Source organism: Electrophorus electricus, chromosome 10 (genome assembly GCF_041902795.1).
Source record: "Electrophorus electricus isolate QZ-2024a chromosome 10, ASM4190279v1, whole genome shotgun sequence".
Lineage (NCBI taxonomy): Eukaryota > Metazoa > Chordata > Actinopteri > Gymnotiformes > Gymnotidae > Electrophorus > Electrophorus electricus.
This window is the reverse complement of record NC_137506.1, coordinates 24,289,649-24,311,195: the sequence shown is the minus strand read 5'-3', so window position 1 is coordinate 24,311,195 and position 21,547 is coordinate 24,289,649. Positions and strand designations below refer to the sequence as shown.

The 21,547-nt window shown below is 38.8% G+C and overlaps 1 protein-coding gene across 1 annotated transcript; it reads right to left on the bottom strand.

The window, feature by feature from the left end:
- Positions 1-441: 441 nt before the first annotated feature.
- plcb2 (phospholipase C, beta 2) lies at positions 442-20,331 on the bottom strand. Its single transcript, XM_035532899.2, has 33 exons — positions 20,248-20,331; positions 19,787-19,864; positions 19,383-19,451; positions 18,452-18,592; positions 17,271-17,350; positions 17,020-17,073; positions 16,824-16,899; positions 16,507-16,607; positions 15,130-15,290; positions 14,779-14,925; positions 14,115-14,272; positions 13,746-13,828; positions 13,518-13,602; positions 12,820-13,015; positions 12,640-12,695; positions 12,212-12,308; positions 11,917-12,001; positions 11,426-11,550; positions 10,959-11,110; positions 9,893-10,057; positions 9,682-9,781; positions 9,268-9,372; positions 9,101-9,156; positions 8,716-8,782; positions 8,402-8,572; positions 7,995-8,300; positions 7,345-7,528; positions 6,692-6,833; positions 4,739-4,803; positions 4,075-4,131; positions 3,497-3,548; positions 2,099-2,191; positions 442-1,207 (listed from the first exon to the last, which is right to left on the bottom strand). The coding sequence occupies exons 1-33, from the start codon at positions 20,329-20,331 to the stop codon at positions 1,037-1,039; spliced, it is 3,762 nt and encodes a 1,253-aa protein (XP_035388792.2). The 3' UTR covers positions 442-1,036.
- Positions 20,332-21,547: the final 1,216 nt, after the last annotated feature.

The window sequence follows — 21,547 nt, the reverse complement described above, 5'->3', positions numbered from 1 at the left end:
GTGTGTGGAGTGATTTCAAAGAGTGAGTCCAGTTTGAAATGTGATGAACTAACACAGTGTCTGCACTCAATATGTGTCCTGAGAAAATCAGAACGGCAGTCTTCTGCCAGTTAGCACTCATAAATGTGTCATTTATTGGAGGAGATGGTGATCCGATAGAAGCATTAAAGGATTATAGTTATAAAATGTGGATTCTGATGTTTACAACTTTAATCTCTTATGGGTTCATAATGAAACCTCACTTCTGCTATGAAAACCACACTTCTATGATATTACACTTAATGTACCCAGTACTGTCAAGGAACAGATACATTTCAGTATTTTATCAATGATTTTCTTTTACACATATCAGAATTAAATTCAACAAAAATAAATGAAACACATATTTTATTCTTTGTAAACCTAATATTTCTTACATTTTTACATAAACCCAAAAGATTACTAAATAAACACATTATAATTCATACCTAAGTGTTCTTGTTTAGTTTAATAATATTAATTAGGGTGATACAAATTTCATTTCCAGACTGATAGCATACAAATGTATAGTGGTCCTAAACAACCCTAGACGCTAGAACTATGCCCCTGTGACAGTGGCTCTGGAGGAGCTAATCTGAGACCATAGATATCTGTAACAGTCATACTATAAACAAAGACCATAAAACTATGTCCCTGTGACAGAAGCTATAAGGAGGCCATAGAACTATTCTGTAACAAACACTTCATATATGTTAAAAATAAAATTCACATTCCTGTAACATAACAGCACTACAGGTATTGAGCTTGTAACCAGGACTCCACCCCTCCACCTCTCATACATATTGGAGACACTGCATACAAAACTACCCACAGCTACCACCACAAACGTCTGGGGAAAACCATTTCACATCCAAAGAGACAATTCATTTAAAGACTATATTAACATTTTGCATGGTGAACAAAAAGGAAGATAAAAATAAGTTACTGAAAGATCAGTGTACTCTACCATGAGATCCTGGACCACTGGGCCTGTAGCAGCCAAATAACTACCCGGACTTCAGCCAAGGAAGACATGGCCATAGTGTCCTCCATGCTCTGGCCTGGATTCCCCGATCTTGTCCACCTGCTCAGGGAAGTGAGGGCTCACACAGCTGTTGACTGCCTCCCGGAGGTCACATGGCAGAGCCCACATCTTCTTAACATGATCTGACACAGCTTCCTGATTCAGCTGAAGGTGCACAGTGGTGAAAAGGTGGGAGGTTAAAGCTTATTCACTGGTTTTGCTTTATGTCAGATGCACGATTAGAATGCCTAATATTTAATATTAAATAATATATATAATTAGATACAGTCACCAGCCACCTTATTCAAAACAGATGCTTTGACTACACTCATTGACTGATGTATTAGATACACCTAATTAATTTTTAGAAGTACAATGACTTGCTGTACAATTATTGACTGTTGTTAGCCACACTCTACCCATTCATCACTGGTCAGATTCTGACTGCAGGTCCACTAGTGATGCAGTATTGTTTGGGGCATGGACACTGATGTGGTAGTGGCATGGCTAAAGGTGTTAAGTTGGTTGTATTGGGCATAGAAGTGTTCCTGGAGTTTGTACGTGTCGGTTTCATTACAGGTTTAAAAGTGGTTGGCCACTTAAAAATATACAGTCAAGAGTGACCCTGTGGTGCTGAAATTTGGTTGTCCCACACAACATTTTAATATCAGAAAGAAATGCACATATATTTACCTTGAATTAAGTTCTTGAGTAGCCACTGTAATGTTTGGGTGAACTGTGTATGAATGCTATCATCGATTACGAATACTTCAAGGACAGAAAGAGCAGTAATCTGATCCAATGTGCATTAAATGTGAGATTTACTTTTTTGACTTTAATCTTTCCATATGGGATCACGTCAGCATAGGCAATGAGGTCAACACCCTAACTATGGCAGGCAGAAAATTCAACAACTGCTTCTAATTCAACAACAGGACAAGCTTTTAGAGTAGTCAAGATAGGCCAAATAATGAATATCCCTTACAAATGCACACTCCATGTGATTCAACTCACAATTAAAGGGAACGGAGATGAGACTGTGTAGATGCAGGTTACCTGGCTGGTCACTAGCCTGATGTCAGCCAGAGTGGCAGTCTGCTTCTTCCTTAGGCTCTTTTCCTGTGCTGAATCTCTACCACTGCCTATAGACTGAGTGGTAAAGAACCAGTTAGATTAACCTTTCCACATGATTCATACTGGATACATATTTCTCACACTTAGGCTTATATAATTGAATGTATTTACATTTATGCAACTGAGTGTGAATTATATGACATGTAAATGAGTGTGTGCACGCATCTATTTATTTGCTGATGAATGCAAATATATTTGAGTAAAGCAGTAGCAATAACTGCCCACTTTAATACAAGGATCAATTTTTGAAGGACAAAAAGAACAAATTAAACATCCCATAGTGACAAAACACACACTGGCATCCGCAGAAAAAGCACAAACATCACACACTAACAGTATGTGAGGGATGCAGTGATTTCTTTTTAGTTCAGGAAGTTCTGGAGATGCACAGAATGCACCTTTTGAGGAAAATTTCTATCCTTGGCTGATGCAGGCATGCACACACGCAAACCCATGACCACACATGGGCATTTCTGCAAAAACTCCAACATCTGACATATCAGAACCCAGATACATCACTGGAACAAGAGGATTTGTGTGCATATACAGGAATGAGATGAATAGCGATATGAAGGGGGGGACATGTCCACTATTCATGCACTACTCGCGAGCAACGTCTTAGCACAACGTCTTAGTAGAAGCCAAGAAACTGTAAAAGCTTACTGCAAGAACTGAACAAATCTGCACTGTTAAAGATATTGACCCTCTGTGGATGTTTGAATTTTAAAAAATCTGAAATGAGACAAATTCCCATGGCATGTGACAATGAGACACTTTGAAATCCGCCCCCGTACGTTCTGTTGTCTTACATGTGCTCTTTTCAGAAAACTCCACCAAGTCTAATTTCAGGCTATAAGCTAGATGAATTCCTTCAAACTTTCTTCTTTGACAATGCAGGCACCATATTGTTCTGACACTCCAGATTTGCTAGTGATGGCTTGATGACACAAAAACACTGAATGAATTTTGATGAGCCAATATGTGAAGGAGAATTAGTCAGGTCCCACATGCTCACTGTCCCCACCAGCTGTAAACAGCATGACTAAGAGAGAACCACTCTTCAGTCAGGGTGTCCTCATGTATGTGTGTGTGGGGGTGCATGTATGCATACATGTGTAACAAATCCAAGGCTTTTTTGTCTACAAGCTCTCTACAGTAGCCATGGTTACTGGTCCGACCACTTGTTAGCTCTACAGCTTACTCTCCCACTCATCCATGCTCTCATCTTCTCTTATGCTCTTTCTTCCCATCTGTCAGACATCCCCAACACCCCCCCATCCCACCACCCGTAACTTCCTTTGCTTGGACAGCATGGTTTACCTGGCCATCATTGTCCTTGTCGAGTTGGTCCATGCTCATGCTACTCTTCAGCCTGGAATACACAGGGCAGCAGGCTTAGGTCAGTGCGCAACAGTGTTACAATAAAACAAAGCAATGTGTGACTCACTTTGAGGTGGCTCACACACAAAGGACTTTGAAGGCACACTGTCATGTTTCAGTATGCTTTTGCAGCCTACGGTGGGACTAGGGAGTCATGCATTGCACACTGGACTTCATAACAGCCTTAAAGAAGGCCTTGACCCATGCAAATAAGCGAAATATGTGAATCAAGTGCGTATATTAATTATTCAGAGAAAGACGTGAAGAGTGCAAACAAGAGCCCCACATGTAAGCCCTGCTGTCTGCTGTAAAAAGACAAAAATATGCTTTGATCCCCCTTTATGAGGAGCAGAAAAGCAAGTATATTCCTGCCACTTTCATTACTGTTCAGTAATGGGTGATACTGTTTGGCCTGGACATCTTTGCATCCAAAACGAAAACAAAATACTTGTTATAACGATTTTTTTTTTTCTGTGTGTGTGTGTGTGTGTGTGTGTGTGTGTGTGTGTGTGTGTTACCTGCTCTTCTTGGAACCTGACTGCTTTGATTCTTTCTTTTTACCCTCTTTATTTTCACTGAAAATAGGAAAGCATGACTGTTACAGAACTCTATCAGTCAGAAACTGACTGAACACACTTTCTCGCTCTCTCTGTCTCTCACATATACATACACTTGAATTTGACTGGAAGCACTAGCTAGCATTTACAAATATATCCAGTCCAACTCAAGAGAAAGCAAAGCAGCATGAGCAGCTAAATGAAGGCACACAATCAACAGTACAGGCAAGTACAGGCAAAATACATCAGTATTATGTGGCTACAACAAAAACCACAGATTCATAATCACAATATTTTCAGCATAAAAGAAAATAGTGTGAGCGCACATGCACACCCACCCACCCACACAAATACACACACACCTTGCACTGCAATCCATTAGGAGAATGGGAAAGCTAAATAGCCTGCAACACAAAGTGACTCATCACTCATTTCTGTATTTTTGTCTCTCAGAAAAGGTCAAGGGCACACACACATGTACACCCACACAGCTACACACACAGACACGTGCATGCACACGCACATGCACACACACACACACACACACACACACACACACACACACACACACACACACACACACACACACACACACACACACACACACACATACATGCACACAAACCTGTTCAGTGCCTTCAGTTCACTAGAGTGTCTTTCTGTAGCCATCTCTAGCAGCTTTGCCAAACGCTTTAACACAGGACACAGAAAAACAGAACACAGGAAGTTGCACTTACACACCAAGGACACACCAGCTGCCCTGTCTGGGCACAGTCACTCTGCCATATATTAAAGGAGAAAGAGAACGGAGAACGTAACTTCTGCCATTCTATCACAAACACCCATGATTATGTTTTTGCCACTGACTTGCTGTGATAGCAATCAATATCCCACTGCTGACTCAAAGTATCTCACTGCTGACTTGTAATTGCAAACTAGTAGATTAATAATGTCTAAACTAGCTCTTGCAGTTCATAATTACTCTGTGTACTTGATATTTTTTTTCACAATGTTGAATTATGTATATGTAATACACAATAATTAATCACATACTATTAATAAACAAAAATGAATACATTTACCCCAACACAAATCTGTCTGTTCATGCCTTAAGCATATAATAAGCAAGCATATCTAAGCATTTTATTGTGTTGTGGAAATTGAGAAGAAAAGAAGACCCACTGTGGAGAGGAATGTGTTAGCACTACTGTTTGGTTTGGCCCATGTGGAAGTGACTGTGGGCAATGTGCAAGTGCATGTGTATTAAAATCCAGAAAAGAGGCCCGACTAAACCTCATTGATGATGATTTCATAAATTGGGGGGTGGGGGTGGTGGACGGTGTCAGAGCTTGGGCTCTGATGGTGAGAAACATGTCTCAGATGACCTGAGGATGAAGCATAATACCAATGGGCGTAGTTAACATGTGATGATACTGCATTGAGATTGGCTAACTGGAATGTTAATTATATGTAGGGCCAGGGAAAAATGGATCCTAGCTCATGTGCAGGTGAAGATATTCTCCCACTTCAGTATCATGGACAAACTATTTCAGGTTTAATTACTGGTTACTGAACCGAGTTAGCCGGCACTGAAGTGAAAAAAAAAAGATGTACCAAGTGCTTCTGCACTCCCTGAGGATTCTGCTCAGTTGCTATGTGTGACAGGAGCTTCTTTCCAGCTCTATTACATAATGTAAAAAATATGAAATTTTTCTTTCAACATGAGGGATAGGAATTTATGTTAAAACCACTGCCTCACTTGGCTAGCTCTCACATCTATAGCAGTGATTTCAAAAAATATCTTTGGCAATGAACTGGAATCTGTAATTAGTCACAGGTCTTGGTTTGGAGTGTAGTGTTTGGGGGAAGGGGAGGGGCAGAGTCTGGTGTGAGCCCTAATCCTTATGAGCATAAATCCAACCTAGGCTGAGAAAGCCATCTCCATGTAGCACACCAGGAGTACGAGCCATGGCCAAGTTGAAGGATGATGTGATTATAACACTGGTAATGCCCAAGGCATAGGTATTAAACTCTAGTTTTGGAGGCTCCTATTAATGCACAGTTTAATGGTTTCTATGCACAATCACACTTGATTGAGCTTGGGACTTGGTAATTAGCTGGTAGGTTGAACTCGGTTCATGCACAACACTCTGCTTGGTTTCACTAATGAGATCTCCAAAGACATTTTGCTAATTAGTGCATTCAGGTGTTGTACTACAGGTGTTGTACTTGAGCTGCCTCAAGGCCAAGAGTCACTAAATCTGGTCCTGTGATACTGAAAAGCCTGACACAACTCATCAACTAGTTATTAAGTCCTTCATGAGCTTGATCTAATGTGTTAAAACAAGAAAAACTGCAGTACTGTGGCTATCCAGGGTTCAGAGAGCCACATAGTTGACCTCAATGGACTGGGCACCCATTAACTATTTAGTTTTTCATTATTCAGAAATTATTCATATAAATTTGCATTTTTAAATTTACAGACTCTTTACATTTCTGGAAAGCCACCAGAATACAGATAATATATCCCAAATAATCATAGTTTTAGTGAGGCAGAGAAAGAAAGCAGGTTTGGTACCTCAGTGGCAAATTGCTCTTTCTTCTTTTTTAGCTGATCATATTGTTCCACCCATAGGGCCCGAAGCTCTGTCTGCAGCCTCTGTTTGAGCTCAGTGATTTGCTCTGCTTTGGGCACTGCATCCACACCTTCAGTATCTGCCCTGCACAGCAAACAATGCATATTTAGTAACTAATAAAGGCTGACCTATGAGCATCAATTTTTATGATATACTGCAAAATGTATATAAATGCTTGTGTGTTTTATTTATCCACACCTAGACAAACATTTCTATTTTATTTACTTTCCTGTAGATCTTAAATCCTACATATAAGTTTGATTGGTTGAAGAGAGGGCACTGGTTATTCAAATGTGTCCCATTTATGCATTGGGAACTTGAAACTTTTCTTTGGAATGATGCTATATTTTAGGATTAGGACTTACTCTTTGCATAATAATTTAAACATTTTATTTATCTAAGATTTATAACAAAGACTTGAAATTTTGGCCATATCCATTGAGGTACCCCAAATAGAACACAAGTGTATGCAAAAGAGTTTACAAATTCAGAGCTCTAAAGAACCTTTTGTGGTCCATAGAGTACATATTCAGAGAACATATAGGACCTAAAAGATATAGGACCAAAAAACAACAGTAGTTGGCTTCATGTTTACTCTTTCTTCTTGAGTGAGGACTTCTTCTTGAGAGATTTGAAGAGGTCACTATATTTCTGAGTAAGTTCCTCGCTCTTCCTCTGGAACTTCTTTTCCAGGTCTTTCATCTCTTTCTCCTGCCTCTTGGTAACCTTCACGAAGCTCTTGTGCTGCAGCAGTTCCTCACAGGTAACAGAGCATGGAGCTGTGTGTTTATATATATATATATATATATATATGTGAGTGTGTGTGTGTGTGTGTGTGTATATATATATATATATATATATATATATATATATATATATATATATATATATAATTTTTTTATATATATATTTTTTGTTTTTGTGTGTGTGTATATGTGAATGTGTGCATGACAGAGAGATTTAGTGTGAGAGAGAGACAAAGAAAAAAGGTTGGTAAATAAGAGAGTAAGAGAGGCTTTTTAAAGTAATTTAGAGCAAATACCTTTTGAAACCATGCATTTGTCATACTATGTTTGACAGTCAGTGTACATGTAAAAAAAAGGCTATTGTGCACCAGTAAACAACACTGTAACAATACAGCTCATTCTGCATTAGTTTACATCTCTGATAGCTTGTGATAGCCTGTGATATAAATGATCCTGCTAATGATCCTGCAATCCCTTGTGCAGAATTAGGAGGCCATACCCTCTGAATCCAAGACCATGGAAGTATCTGAACTTTGGGCTGAAACAGGGACTTCCTCAGTGGCTACAGCTGATTCTGCATCAGTTACAGAACCTGACTCTATCATGGAGTCCTGCTCCACACTGGCAGCTGGTTCAATGTCTGATGCTGGTTCTGGCTCCACTTCTTCATCAGGCATATTGCAGGAATCCGGGGGACGTTGTGTTGATGTTTTTGTCTCAGGTATTCTACACAGTGCAGAATTTACTTCCAGAGGCTCCTCTGAGGTTCTAGGGTCCACAGAATTAGGTTGGACCTCAGAAGAATCTGGTTCATAATCAGATCATACTAGTTGGTCACCTGTGTTAGGATCATAATATCCAACATCCACCTATGGCAAATACATTTTGTTCATGAGTACCCCTTACCTCCAGAAGAAGGTGGTGCAGGAGGGTCTGCTTCTTGATTACACAGTGCTGGTTTTTCATCTAAGCCAAGCTTTGCTAGGGCGGTGGGCTCTGAGACCAGTGACTCTGTGTCAGAGATGCCCGTGTCAGCGGCAGACGTTCCGTTTTGAGCTGTAGGATTAATATCGCCCTCTGCTGGACAATTATTTACATCACGCGCATCACAAAAATTGCTACAGAAAAAAAAGACTATTAAATTTTTTTATTTTTATTTTTTCCAAGCAGGGCATTATAGATCATACTCCAAAGAGAAAATATTTGGGTATTTGACTTACTTGTTACAGGAAGAGACCCAGGAGCAGATGCAAGAGGCAACTCATATGGGCTTACATAAGTGGCACTCTGGAAGCATACGAGATTCAGAGCACTCGGATAAATATATTGCAACATCTTAATTATTTTTAGATCATTCCCATTACTGATGACTTGATGGCTCAAGTTTTTTTTTTTTTTAGATTATTTACTTAATAGATAACATTTATTAATAGGTACTTTACAGCTACCATTTTTCAAACTTTAGCAAACAACTAAGTACTCTTGAGAAAGTGTATGTATATCCTTTAAAGTCATGTGGATAAATTACAATCCACTGGGTATGTTGTCAAGGCTAGGTGGATGGGCCCAGTTTTCTGTGCAACTGTACTGTATTTAAAAACTTGCCTCCTGTTTTGCTGGCTTTGAAGACTTTACAGGATTAAAGAGAGCATCTGTGAAATCTGGGAATCAAAGCATGTACATAGAATTACAACCCTGAATGATAAGGCTTGTAAGAACCCAAAAGAATGTTGCAGAGGGAAACCTTAGTTTCAGTAGAGAAATGGCAATACCAGCAAAAGCAGCAGGGATGTAGTCCTTCACCTCAATGTAGACAAACAAAGATGGTAGAGTCAGAGGCATGTTACTCTCTGAACGCAGGCAAATATGGTGGAATCCTGGAGAACTCTCTCACACACACACACACACACACACACACACACACACACACACACACACACACACACACACACACACACACACACACACACACACACACACACACACAGGTACACAAGCACACACCAATTGTTTTTAGCACATAGATTTATACATATTGTGTATATGTTATAAACACCCTTACAGCAATATTTACATTCTAAATAATATTCAAGTATACATAACAGCAGACACCAAACACACACACACACACAAACATATTTGGGCACATATTTACCACTGTGACATACACAGCCCTTTTAAATTACCTGATTGGATTGCATCAACAGGTATGATTCTGTGACCAAGAAATTTTCCTCCTTCCTCATAGGCTACTATCCGGAGAGATGCCATTTCTGGCAACAGAATCTGTTGACAAACTGCAAGAACTTAAACATATGCTCAGAAAAAACAAACCATGTCAAAGTTTTCTGCACTGATAACATCTCACCACTTGGGTATCCTAGATGTGTCACACACCTTCTCAAACACAAATGACTCCTCATTCCACACAGGGTTGATGGGGTTAGCAGTGGGCGACAGTTTGGTGCGGTACTTGCGTTTGGAATCCCCAGGCAAACCTATGAGTTCCACCTCCGCTGCTGTTTTCACATTTTTATCAGAGAGGAACTGGCCTGAGTAGACCTTTATGCATATGGAATGAGGGAAGTGTTGAAAATGTACATAAAAAACATGGACACACCCTAAATGCACATGAAAACATCTTACAATTATACAGTACAGAGCAAAGGTCTTAGGCCACCATTAGATTTGTTGTTTATGATAACGGTAATGACCATATATTATTATTTCTCAGTCTCTTTATTAAGATACAAACTGACAATACAGGAAATAAGCACACACACACACACACACACACACACACACACACACACACACACACACACACACACACAGGCACACACACAAAAAAAATCTGAACAAAATGGCATCTACATGTAAAAGTCAGTATTTAGTGTGACCTCCCTTGGTAGTAAGTACATCCTGAACTATTTTGGGGAGACTGAACTGAAGTATTATCCCCTTCACATTCCATTCCATTTAGGTTTAATAGAGCCAAGTTCCTGCTATTGCTCAGTATTAGGGGAGTTCACACTAAATACTTGCCACTGTAGCCTATTACAGCTGGGGGGGATTTTTTTGTTGCACGCAAATTTCCTGTATTTTCTGGTCATATTCTACTATAGAGACTGAGAAATAATTATTTATGGTCATTATACCATTGCTAAAACAACAAATCTAATCATGGCCTAAGACCTTTGAACATTACTGTACATGTATGAAAAATACATGAAGCCATTTTTCACTGAAGGGTCTGACAGAGAGTCAAATCATCTAAATTAGAAATTTGTACTTGGCAATGCTTTCAGTTAAGTCCCAGAAGTAGAAAGACACACACACATGCGCACGTGCACACATACACACACACATACACACACACAAACACTAACAAGATCTACATAATGCTCATCGCAGCCTCTATTGTGTGTTGGGTACACTGGGTGCTCTGTTAAGTATGACTTACCTTTATCATGAGAGTGTTGGCCACAATGGTGTCAAACCTATCTGTGAAGGGGTCAAACGTCTTGTCGTTTCTCCGCAGCAGGTCATGTTTGAGAAGGTACCCTGTTCTCCCATTAAACTCGAACAGCGCCATGTTCAGTTGCATGGGGAAATCTACAAGTCAAACACATCCAGTTAATTAATGGAAATTACTGGGCCTATGATAGTTGGTGTCCTCAACAAAAGACATCTTTTGAATTGTAATGGCAGTACAATTTAACGTCCATTATTATTATTATTATTATTATTATTATTATTATTATTATTATTATTAATATGATAGCAGGCAATCGTTATATACCATATATACGAATGCTTTCCAAAATCTAGACTGGATTAGACTTACATACGTCATGTGTAATCATGATTGTCTGAGTAAAACTACCGCATGAGTTAAATATCAAGCCAATAAATAAGAAAGGCTGTTACCCATGGTTTGGTAGTTTAGCGCCACCATCTGGCATCCTACGTTCCAAAAGGGCTGAGGGTTGTAGTTGGAGGAGTCCATGCGCGTTCCCTTTGGATAAATACGGCTCATCTGCCTCTTGTTATATCTGGAATACGCAGTAAAGGAAGTTCCTGACACACTTATGTAAAAACTACAAAAACATAAACATATACATCAAACTTCTGTCAGTGACTAATCTGAAAGAGGAGGCTGTAACTGAAGTGTGAGATCAACACAGCTGATTTCATGTCCCATCTGATTTTTGTTTCATCATTTATCACAAGGAAGCTGTTTGACTGGTTAGTGATTAAATCAAAACAATGAGAACACTGACGTTATAGCTAATGAGTGCTATTTAAACTTCCTGTATTCTGAATGCTATTTTAGAGTTGATTTTTACATTTGCGTTATCCTTATCCTTTATCCTTATATTTTTCTTCCAGTGTTGGTGATTCAAGAGCTGAAAGGATACTCTACAAACTCCACAGCAGTTTTGCTCATCAGACTCTCTGCTTTGGTTTCCACAAAAGAGGAGATCACATAACTCTTGTTCTTTTCTATACTTGGAAATATACAGAAAACCATGAATGAAATCCCAAAGGAAGCCTAATCACTGCAGTAGTTCCACATATTGAAATAATTTAAGGTGAGGCTATTTATGGTTTGAAATAAGGAACTTAAGGTCTAAACAAAAGGTCAGCAACCCTGGAGCTGCATTAGACTAGAACATTTATGCATCAAATTAAAACAAGTCAGACAGGGCTCACTCTTAGCATTATCAAAAGAGATGAATTTGTTTGGCTGTATATAGTTGACCAGCGCAGACATCTCTTCATAGGCTGTTACTTCCTGTCCAGCAGTTCCCTAACAATGAGGAAACAAATTAAAATGGAATATAATCTAATTGCTTCAATTTTGATTCATGAATGAACAACAAATTAAAATGACAACAGGCTTTGGATAGCCAGAGCATCATGTACAACCCAAAAACTGTAAGTTAATGTGTGGCATGGGTGGCCAACTGCCAGATGTACACCTGGCTCTAATAGATACCACTAAAATCCTAGTAACTGGATCAAGTGTGTTAGATTAGGGTTGCAACTAAACTTTGCAAGGTTGCAGTTCTCCAGGAGTGGAACTGGGCGCATCTGGTGTATGGAATTACCAGTAGAGAAAAGGTATTATATATGTGTACCTCATCGGAGTTCTTCATCTTCTCCTCATCCTGCTCCTCCTGCTCCTCTGGCTCCTCTGACTCCATGGCCAGCTCTCCTTTCCAAAGACACAGAACACAATGACACTGTTGACTGTGCATGCAGTTATCTTTGCCGTTCAGGTGAAATGATGTCCCGTGCTTAGGGTGCTGCATTCTCACCCTGACCCTCCTGGTTAGCAGGGGCGGTTTGGCTGGGATCAGCTGGGTTGCCAGAACCCTGCTGCTGATCCTGACCAGGTGCTTTCTTTACATTAGCCTGGTCTGCTTTGGGCTCTGGTGTGCTGTTTTTTTTGTTCTTGATCAGGATCTTTCCCATCAGCGTAGCAGGACTTGGAATCTGCTGGCCTGGCTTCAGCTACGAGCAATGCCCAATACAAACCAAAACAACTCTCTCACACAACAAAATCCAATATAACCGCAAATTTAAATATCATCATAAATTATTTACTAGGTATGTACAGTAGTATATCCAGTAGCCAAATTGATATTCAAAGTGACTCTCCAGTCTTATGTAGTTATATTAAAAGTCTGTTGAATATAATAAATGAGATCATGTGTTCACTTTAATAATATAATGTTTTTATGATTATATAAGCTATTCATAAATGAATAATTACTATTAAACTAATATTGAATGTAATTATATACTGCCGTGTTATTTAAATAATGCAAATGTTTAAGGCACTGCTAAAGAAACAATTCATTTGGAACCACTGTCCTTAGTTCAATTGACTGACTTTTTTAGTATTTAATTTCAGTGTTAACTCAATGTTAACTCAGTGTTTACATTCAGTGGTAACTCAGTGTTTACTCTGCATGGATCCTAAGCACTAGACTCTTCACACATAATCACTTACTGGATACTTCTCCAGGGGTTCAGTGAGTAGAGCATCTCCAAATATTGTCTTACAGTAATTAGCCATTTTCTCCTGCTGCTTTACTCTAAGAATAAAAAAAAACCCCAGTGAACAGAGATACAGAGATGATTTATACCATGTGTGCCCCCCCCCCCCTCAAAAAAAAAGAAATCTACAGTGCAGTGCAAAGAGATGAAGACAGTGTGGTGTATAGCAAAAGTGTCTTACGAATCCACATGGTTCTCAAAGGAGAGAATGACTGGATACTTTGATGTTTTGAATGCACTCTCTGCAATAGCTTCAATCACATCCTAAAACATATGAAGTATTTGAGACAACTATACACTCACCAACTGTTTTATGAGACACACTTTCTAGAAGTACCTTAAAGCACCTTTACTGTAACCAATTAATCTGTTTTTCTTTTCTTCAATTGACTCAGTTGACTGAACTGGTTTGCTTGTTGTACATATAATGTAAAGGAACATTCAACATACTGACACTAACATATTTTGCCTGTGCTAACATCATCACAAACTCCTTGTAAGGATGTTATCTCACAATTACAGCTGCTGCCCTGATTAGAGGAAATTTGACCTTGAAAAGGATCTCGGTTGTCATGGTGAAGCCGTGGGTGATGACTGGCTCCTCCTCCGGTGGTTTGCCCTTCCAACAGTCCAGCTCCAGACAGCGGCAGCCAGCAAGTAGACACTGGCGGTACATCTCTGGAGAGGAGACACCAGAGAACTGGCCAGCTGTGCACGCACACACACACACACACACACACACACACACACACACACACACACACACACACACACACACACGGATGAAGAATTGTTGAAAGGACCACTTAGTCATTTGAAGGCTCTGTAATATTCACAGAATAGAATTAGCACAATTTGCACAGAGTCTACAAATGACATATCAAAATGCTGAAGTGTACAAAAGAGACTGAATACAGAATGAATGAATTAAAGATGAATAAATTAATTAAGAAAAACTAAAGAGTAATGGTAATCTATTTAATTGGGCTCTATCACCTAAAACAGATTTTGCTGGTGGACAATGTTCAAAGAACAATGGAGTTTTATAGTTGATACAATGTCAGACATTATCAGGGATGTTGCAGCCCTCACTGACATACATGAACATCATCATCACAGGCTTCATTGGCTGACTTCTCAAAGCACATCCTAATTTTTAATTTCTACACGTGTTTGGTTTACAAGAAAAATATAAAATATTTGAATCATATTACCAGTGAGATAGGTGTTGTGAGAGGATTTGATGTAATAGTTGGGAATAGGCTGGTTCATATCATGACACTGGGCCAGTTTGTCTAACATCACAGGCGATGTCTCACACCCCATTAAGTAGAGGAGAAATCCCTCAGGGGATATCTGGCCTGGAACAGAGCAGCATAAATCTCTTTATTTAGAGTTTTTTTATATAAGAAATATACACTATTCATAGACATAAACAAACAATTTTCTCAAACTGTGATTCAAATACAGTGTATGAAAATGATGATGTGAGGTGATACACTCCAAATGTCATCTTTCAGTATAGTTACTAGTGTTGAGATAGCTCACAGGAGCTAATGACTCACCTCGGTTGGCGTTAGGGGAGCACGCCTCATACTTGTCGATGAGGGCCTTCACCTGGTCGGGCCGTAGCGGTGGATAAAGCTCTTCATTGAGCCGTGAGTCACGCTGCTTCTCATAAAGGAACTTGGAAAAGTTCTCCTTTGTCATGTAGGGCTTGGAAGAGCTAAATTATAATGCAATCAAGCAAAATGATTACAGGGTATCTGCAGCCAATACTAATTGTCTGTGCCAAGAATATATTCAGTTTTCTCTGTGAAACACAAACAAGCTGGGATGTTCCTAGTCAAACGTGTTGTGTTTTTTGTGTGAAATTGTGGTAATGCCACCTTAAAATTATGCCCAAAACAGTATCATAAATGTCAAGGAACACTCGCCTCTCGTGAGTCACGTGGTTTGGCCCGCCACATACAGAGGGAGGGTCTTTTGTTTGTGGCCACGCCTGCACACACCTGAACCTCGTCTTGTCTATATGTATATAAACCCTTGTCAAAGTGTGCAGTGTATTGGTCATTGTTGAGGTAACATGCTTATGTAAGTTAGTCTTCGTCGATGTGTAGGACAGTCCTAGAGTGGCAGGTGAGAGGACTGTTGGAGGGTAGTACGTCTGATACCAGGGCGGACGTGCACCCCTGCGTGTCCATTGAGACCTCGGACACATTAAGGCACCTGCACGGAAGGTGGGCCCCTCATCACAGCGCAGTATATGTATTTATGTGTGGGCGCTATTGTTTGTTTGTGGTTGCGCCTTTTATGTTTACAGGCGCAGCATTGTTGAGAGTGTACCGGACTACCCTGAGAGAAGCAGTGAGGCTGCCTTTCTCCCTCTCGCTGCGAAGTCTCCCTTGCTGGCGGCACCCGGCCCGCCTGGTACTGGGTGGGCACTGGGCATTGCAGTGCTGTATGTTTGTGTTTATGTGTACACTTTCGTGTCCTCTGGAAGGACGTGGTTTGGCCCGCCACGTGCAGTGGGAGGATCTTTTGTTTGTGGCCACGCCTACACACACCTGCACCTCATCTTGTCTATATGTATATAAACCCTTATCAAAGTGTGAAGTGTGTTGGTCATTGTTGAGGTAGTGTGCTTATGTAAGTTAGTCTTTGTCGATGTGTAGTTAGTCTGTGTTAAACGGTCACTTTGTGTAATACTGTTTATGTGTGTTTATGTTAACTGTTTTGTTATGTGTGAGTGCCCCGTTGAATATCATTAAATGTCTCACAAACTTGAGGGAGTCTGTGCGTCCTGCTCCACGCCCTTCGGCACTCAGGCGCACATTACAATAAATGTACATTTCCCAGGGAATGCTGCAGATAACATACAGATAAAGGTGTTTTTTCAGGCAATGAGTATTACATAACATGGAGTAAAATGACATACTCACTAGGAGGTGAAGATTTCATAGATATCTGGCCTTGGACACAGATTTGACAAGAAGGTTTTGAATGCAGCTTCAGTGAACGCGTCAGGCTTTATAGAATCAAACTAGAAAGATACAAACATTTGTAACATGTATGCCATCTCCCCACCTCTACACATTATAAACATGCAGATATAGCTTATGCACTTGGTACAAGGTGAGTATTAATGCAGTTAATATTACTCAATATTTCTTGTGCATTATTACAAATTGGTGATCACTGAATACACACACAAAAAAATGTAATTAAAATGACTCCCTTACACCCATGTAGTTCTCACCTTTCCCTTGGGAAGGTGTGCAGATGCCAGTGCGTTCTCCACCCTTTTCTTGTCAGCAGGAAACATCTTATGGATACTACAGTGCAATGGTTGGCTTTTTAGAGACACAGCAGTCTACACAACATAAAACCCAATACAACATATACTACAACATGACAAAACTATCATAAAAAACAATATATTTTCTGTTTCTTACTGTTTGACTGGTATCTTGCCATCTTTGTTGGTATGCAGTGAGAGACGAACATACCTGTACCAAACAGACAAGCAGATTAAATGAAAGACATTGTAATCTTACAATCTGATATTGTAACAGTCAGTAATAAAACTGCACAGAAGCACTCTCTCTCTTTTAAATACAAGTGCAAGAACTTGTTAACAGAGCAAATGCAACTGGATCATAATGCTTTTATAGCAAAACAAAACCACATCCACTTTATGTCTCACACTTTGTCCAGGAAATCTTGTCTGCAGATATTGGCCCTCTTAGAGTTGTAGGCAATTGCCAAGATTTCATCTGCCCAGTTCTACACCAGAGAGACAGAGGAAACATAGAGGCACAGCACTGATATTAGTTTCTGAGGCTGTCATCTACTGTGTCACTTGTTTATTGTATTTCCTTGTTCAAGACCTCCCTGACTGTGAAATAATGAGAGAACTGATGAGTTAATATGCTGATCCATTAACGTATCTGTTTAGAAGTCATCACACAAAGTTAAAGAGTAGTACTCTCAGTAGGCAGAGCAAATTTGACAATGGAAGACTTGCTCTTTAGCAATATTATATCACTACTCTTCAAGTGTCCACCAGAGGGCATGAGACAAACTTGCACTTCAGAGGAGTAATTTGATGCCATGCCAACCATCACTGCTGTCTCTCATTAGCCACAGTACTTGTAGCAGGTTGAACTACTCCTTCAAAGACATGTTGCAACATATGGACGTAATGGATCTGCATGCATGAACAGGATATTGTAGTTGTAAACTCATAAACTGCATTTGCCTAGCTTCAACCACCAGAGCTGCTTTGTATGGAGTGTCAGAACTCATAAATGTGTGGCACACATTTGTGGCTCAGGTACTAACTGGAGTGATTGGAGAGATTAAAATGAATTTAGGAAGTCTGCATGGCTTTGGTGCAAGCTAATAAACAGCAGAACACTTGAATAGTGTTCTGGCTTGAGAATTTGAAATAAGCTTTTACATGTCAGAAATATTGCCTCAAATAAGACTGAATTACAGCTGACAAGTTATCATACTGATCCATTATTGTATATGTTTAGAAATCATCACACAAGTCTCGAGATCAGTACTCTCAGTAGGCAGAGCAAAGTTTACAATGTCACTATAAGAAGCATGATACTATAACATGGATTTTTATTATTATTATTATTATTATTATTATTATTATTATTATTATTATTATTATTAAATGCCATCTAGACTACATTTTAGGAGATATTTTCACAGAAGACCATATATTTTAAAATCAGCACAGTTTGCAGAGTTTAGTTATACTAAACTAGCTCTCCCCAATCCATATGATTCTTTATTTGTGTTTAGCAATAAAATTAATCTGTTAAGAAAGTGTTCGGCCCATGAAAGGCAGAAATGATAGAAATGTCTTACCTGTACTATTTTCTCTTTGCTGGCAAAGAAGTTGTGGTACATAAGATTGACAGTGTCAGGACCGGACACTATTGTTAAGGTTCTGGCTAAATGATTGCTGTCAGGGAAGTCCATATTGAACACATTACGAACTTTTGGCTGCTGTTGACAGAAAACAACATTCCAGATATGTCCATTTAACATATATATATAACCAGTGAGTAGAAAACACACTTATTTCATAGTATTTTTTTAAATGTAATTCTCAATCAAACAAATACTGTTCCGAAATGACTAACTCACTGGCTCCGTGCATCAAAACTTTAAATGCCCTTGCCTCTACTTTCCATACACAGGCATTTGTGAGTACAATCCAAGCTGAACAAGCAAATCTGTCCTAATGCAAATTCTAAACAGCATCAGAGACCCCAGCTGTTTGCATGTGTGTGTGTGTGAGAGGTTTTGTCCTAGGAAAAATGCACAGGTCATACACTTTATCAGTGCACACAGCTCTTTTATCCCAATGTAGCTAAACCATATAATCAATAAAGAACATTCAATTAAGCTATCAGATAAAATTTTGTATTTATTTCATCTCCTCACTGCTGTCTCTTGCAGGCTCCCATAAATACTCATTACCATTTCTTAGCAGGTGATACTCCAAATGTCAAAGTTAATTACTTTTCTCATCTATGATATGGTCAATAGATCTCTCTCTTTCTCCCACTCTTTCTCTTCCTCTCGGTTACTCATGTGTGTGTGTTGGAGGATGCTGGCACATGTACATTTATATGTATGTGTATGAGTAATATCTCCACTACATTAGATGATGATATTGAAATTCTGAATGCCATTGTTTGCTCGACAAATTTTTCAATGAGAAGCTATTGGGTTCTGTAAGCAATGAGCATGTTAAAGAATATTTGTATAATTGAGAAAATATCCCAATTACTTTTGGGAGTTTTGCATATTTTCCTGTTCTTGTGTCCCGTATGGTTGCAATATCCAAGAATTCTATTTCCTACAATAAAGAGAAACACAAACAGACTAATAATTATTAGCAGTGATTTGATCACAGACATAATTAAACAAAATGCATATATGAATTGAAGTGTTTGATGATAAAAGACAAAGTAAAAGTTAAATTTTAACACAGCATGAAAATGCTGCTCCTTGTACAGGCAGAGAGGATGAGAGAGAGAGCAAGAGAGAGCAAGAGCGGGCAAGAGAGGGCAAGAGGGGGCGAGAGAGAGAGACAGAGAGAGAGAGAGAGAGAGAGAGAGAGAGAGAGATTTGCTGTGCTTAAGCACTATAAGCTGTAAATCTAATATGGATAAAACAGCTGTTACTGCTTACCTTACTCTGGTTGATCCAGTAGAGGTAGAATCCTTTAGGATCAATTTTCATTATAACTGGTGTAGTACGTGTAGAGTCCTTAAATGAGATTATATCATGATTTAATAAATAGTAATATAAAATGTAGTATAGTGAATTATGGTCCTACATAAATCTCTAAAACAACAGCATAAAGTCTATACTGTCTAATACTTCCAACTTTGTAGGGTGCAGTTTCCATTTACATATCAGAACCCTTCCAGCTTTGAAAATGGAAAATGGAAAACTGCAGGAAAAGTTCACAAGTACTGAAACTGACCTACATAGCTTCTAGACAGCATTGTAACAGAACACAGCACAAAGAGCACAACACTAGTACTATCCTATGATAAATGCACAAACTGTGCACAAAGGTATGCTGCCTGCTGCTGACCATGTTCCTCAGAGTGGCATATCATGAAAAGGAATGTTTGAATTCTTACCTCCTTCCATTTTATGAACCTCTCTCCTTTGATCAGATAGTCTTTGACCTCAGGCTCTTTCAGAGTGTACCTTTTCCTGATCATCCTGGTTTTGGCAGCTCACTGTGGGGCCTCAGAGATGACATACACAGTGACAGCAGTAGACCTTGAGATGACTCTACTAAAATCACCATGCATTCAATATGCATTGCAAATGAGGGAGGAGGACCTAGCTGTAATCGAGAACAGGAACATTTCTGGATGGTTTATAAGAGCTTTAATTTAATTAAATGGAAAATATTGGTTTTGCTTTCGTTTTATTGTATTTTAATTGTGTAACACTTATAGCTGAAACATACATAAATTAATGATGATGATGGTGATGATGATGATACCTGTATTGTGGGTTATGAACATAAATGAACTTCTCATGAGAATAAACTTTGGACAATTTACTTATATTTTAGTTTTCACACCTATGCTTTTAAAGGTGGAATGTATTAAATTGTCTGTTATACACACACATCTCATAATTATGGGAATATGATTAACAATTTGTAGATAAAAAACACCCTTGGACGACATTATACTACCAATAGGGATTCTCCATTGCAAACCTTCTTATTGTAGGACTAATCTTAATTTGTGAGATATTTTTCCAGAACATTGGCCTCTGTTCCTCCAAATATATCACATATCATAGACTGAAATAAGCTTATACTTGAACAATGCAATAGTACTGAAACTGACTAATATATTTTAACAGGTTTTAGTACAGACATTAGACTTCAAGTAATTTGGGTAATAGTCAAATGACAACTAGCCCAACAAAAGCTAATGTAAATTCTGAAGACAGGTGTTAGAAAACCTCAGGCTTCTCATGGAGAGCAAGAAAAATTACTCAACCACTCACACTTATGTTTTAAGCCATACAGCTTGAAGACTTATATTCCAAAAGATTAGAGATATTCATGTCTTTAGTGTACTTACAGATCAGATATATTACATGATTTGTCAATATATTTTCCATTGCTTTACAGTCTATGGTACATTAAATATCTATACAACTACTTATTACAAAGCAAAGATTGGCATCCTTTAAATAACAGAATGCAAAGGTTTGAATGCTGATGTAAAACCTGATATCTTTACTATATATTTACTAATATATTTACTATTAAATTGAGGAGTTTGGATTTTTAGCATAATCATAATATTATATTTGTATCTATTATTGCATCATGTTTATTGTTTTTAACTACATTATTTGTGTGAACCACAACATGATATGCCAACCAAAACTATACCAACCAGAGTCCCA

What these genes read in the sequence shown, in the direction of transcription:
- plcb2 (XM_035532899.2), bottom strand. Translation starts at nt 20,331, where the DNA reads ATGATCAGGAAAAGGTACACTCTGAAAGAGCCTGAGGTCAAAGACTAT. An exon ending in TGCTAACCAGGAGGGTCAGG is followed by an intron (nt 12,696 to 12,819) that starts GTGAGAATGCAG and finishes CCATGGAGTCAG; the next exon opens with AGGAGCCAGAGGAGCAGGAG. An exon ending in ACAAGGACAATGATGGCCAG is followed by an intron (nt 2,192 to 3,496) that starts GTAAACCATGCT and finishes TTTACCACTCAG; the next exon opens with TCTATAGGCAGTGGTAGAGA.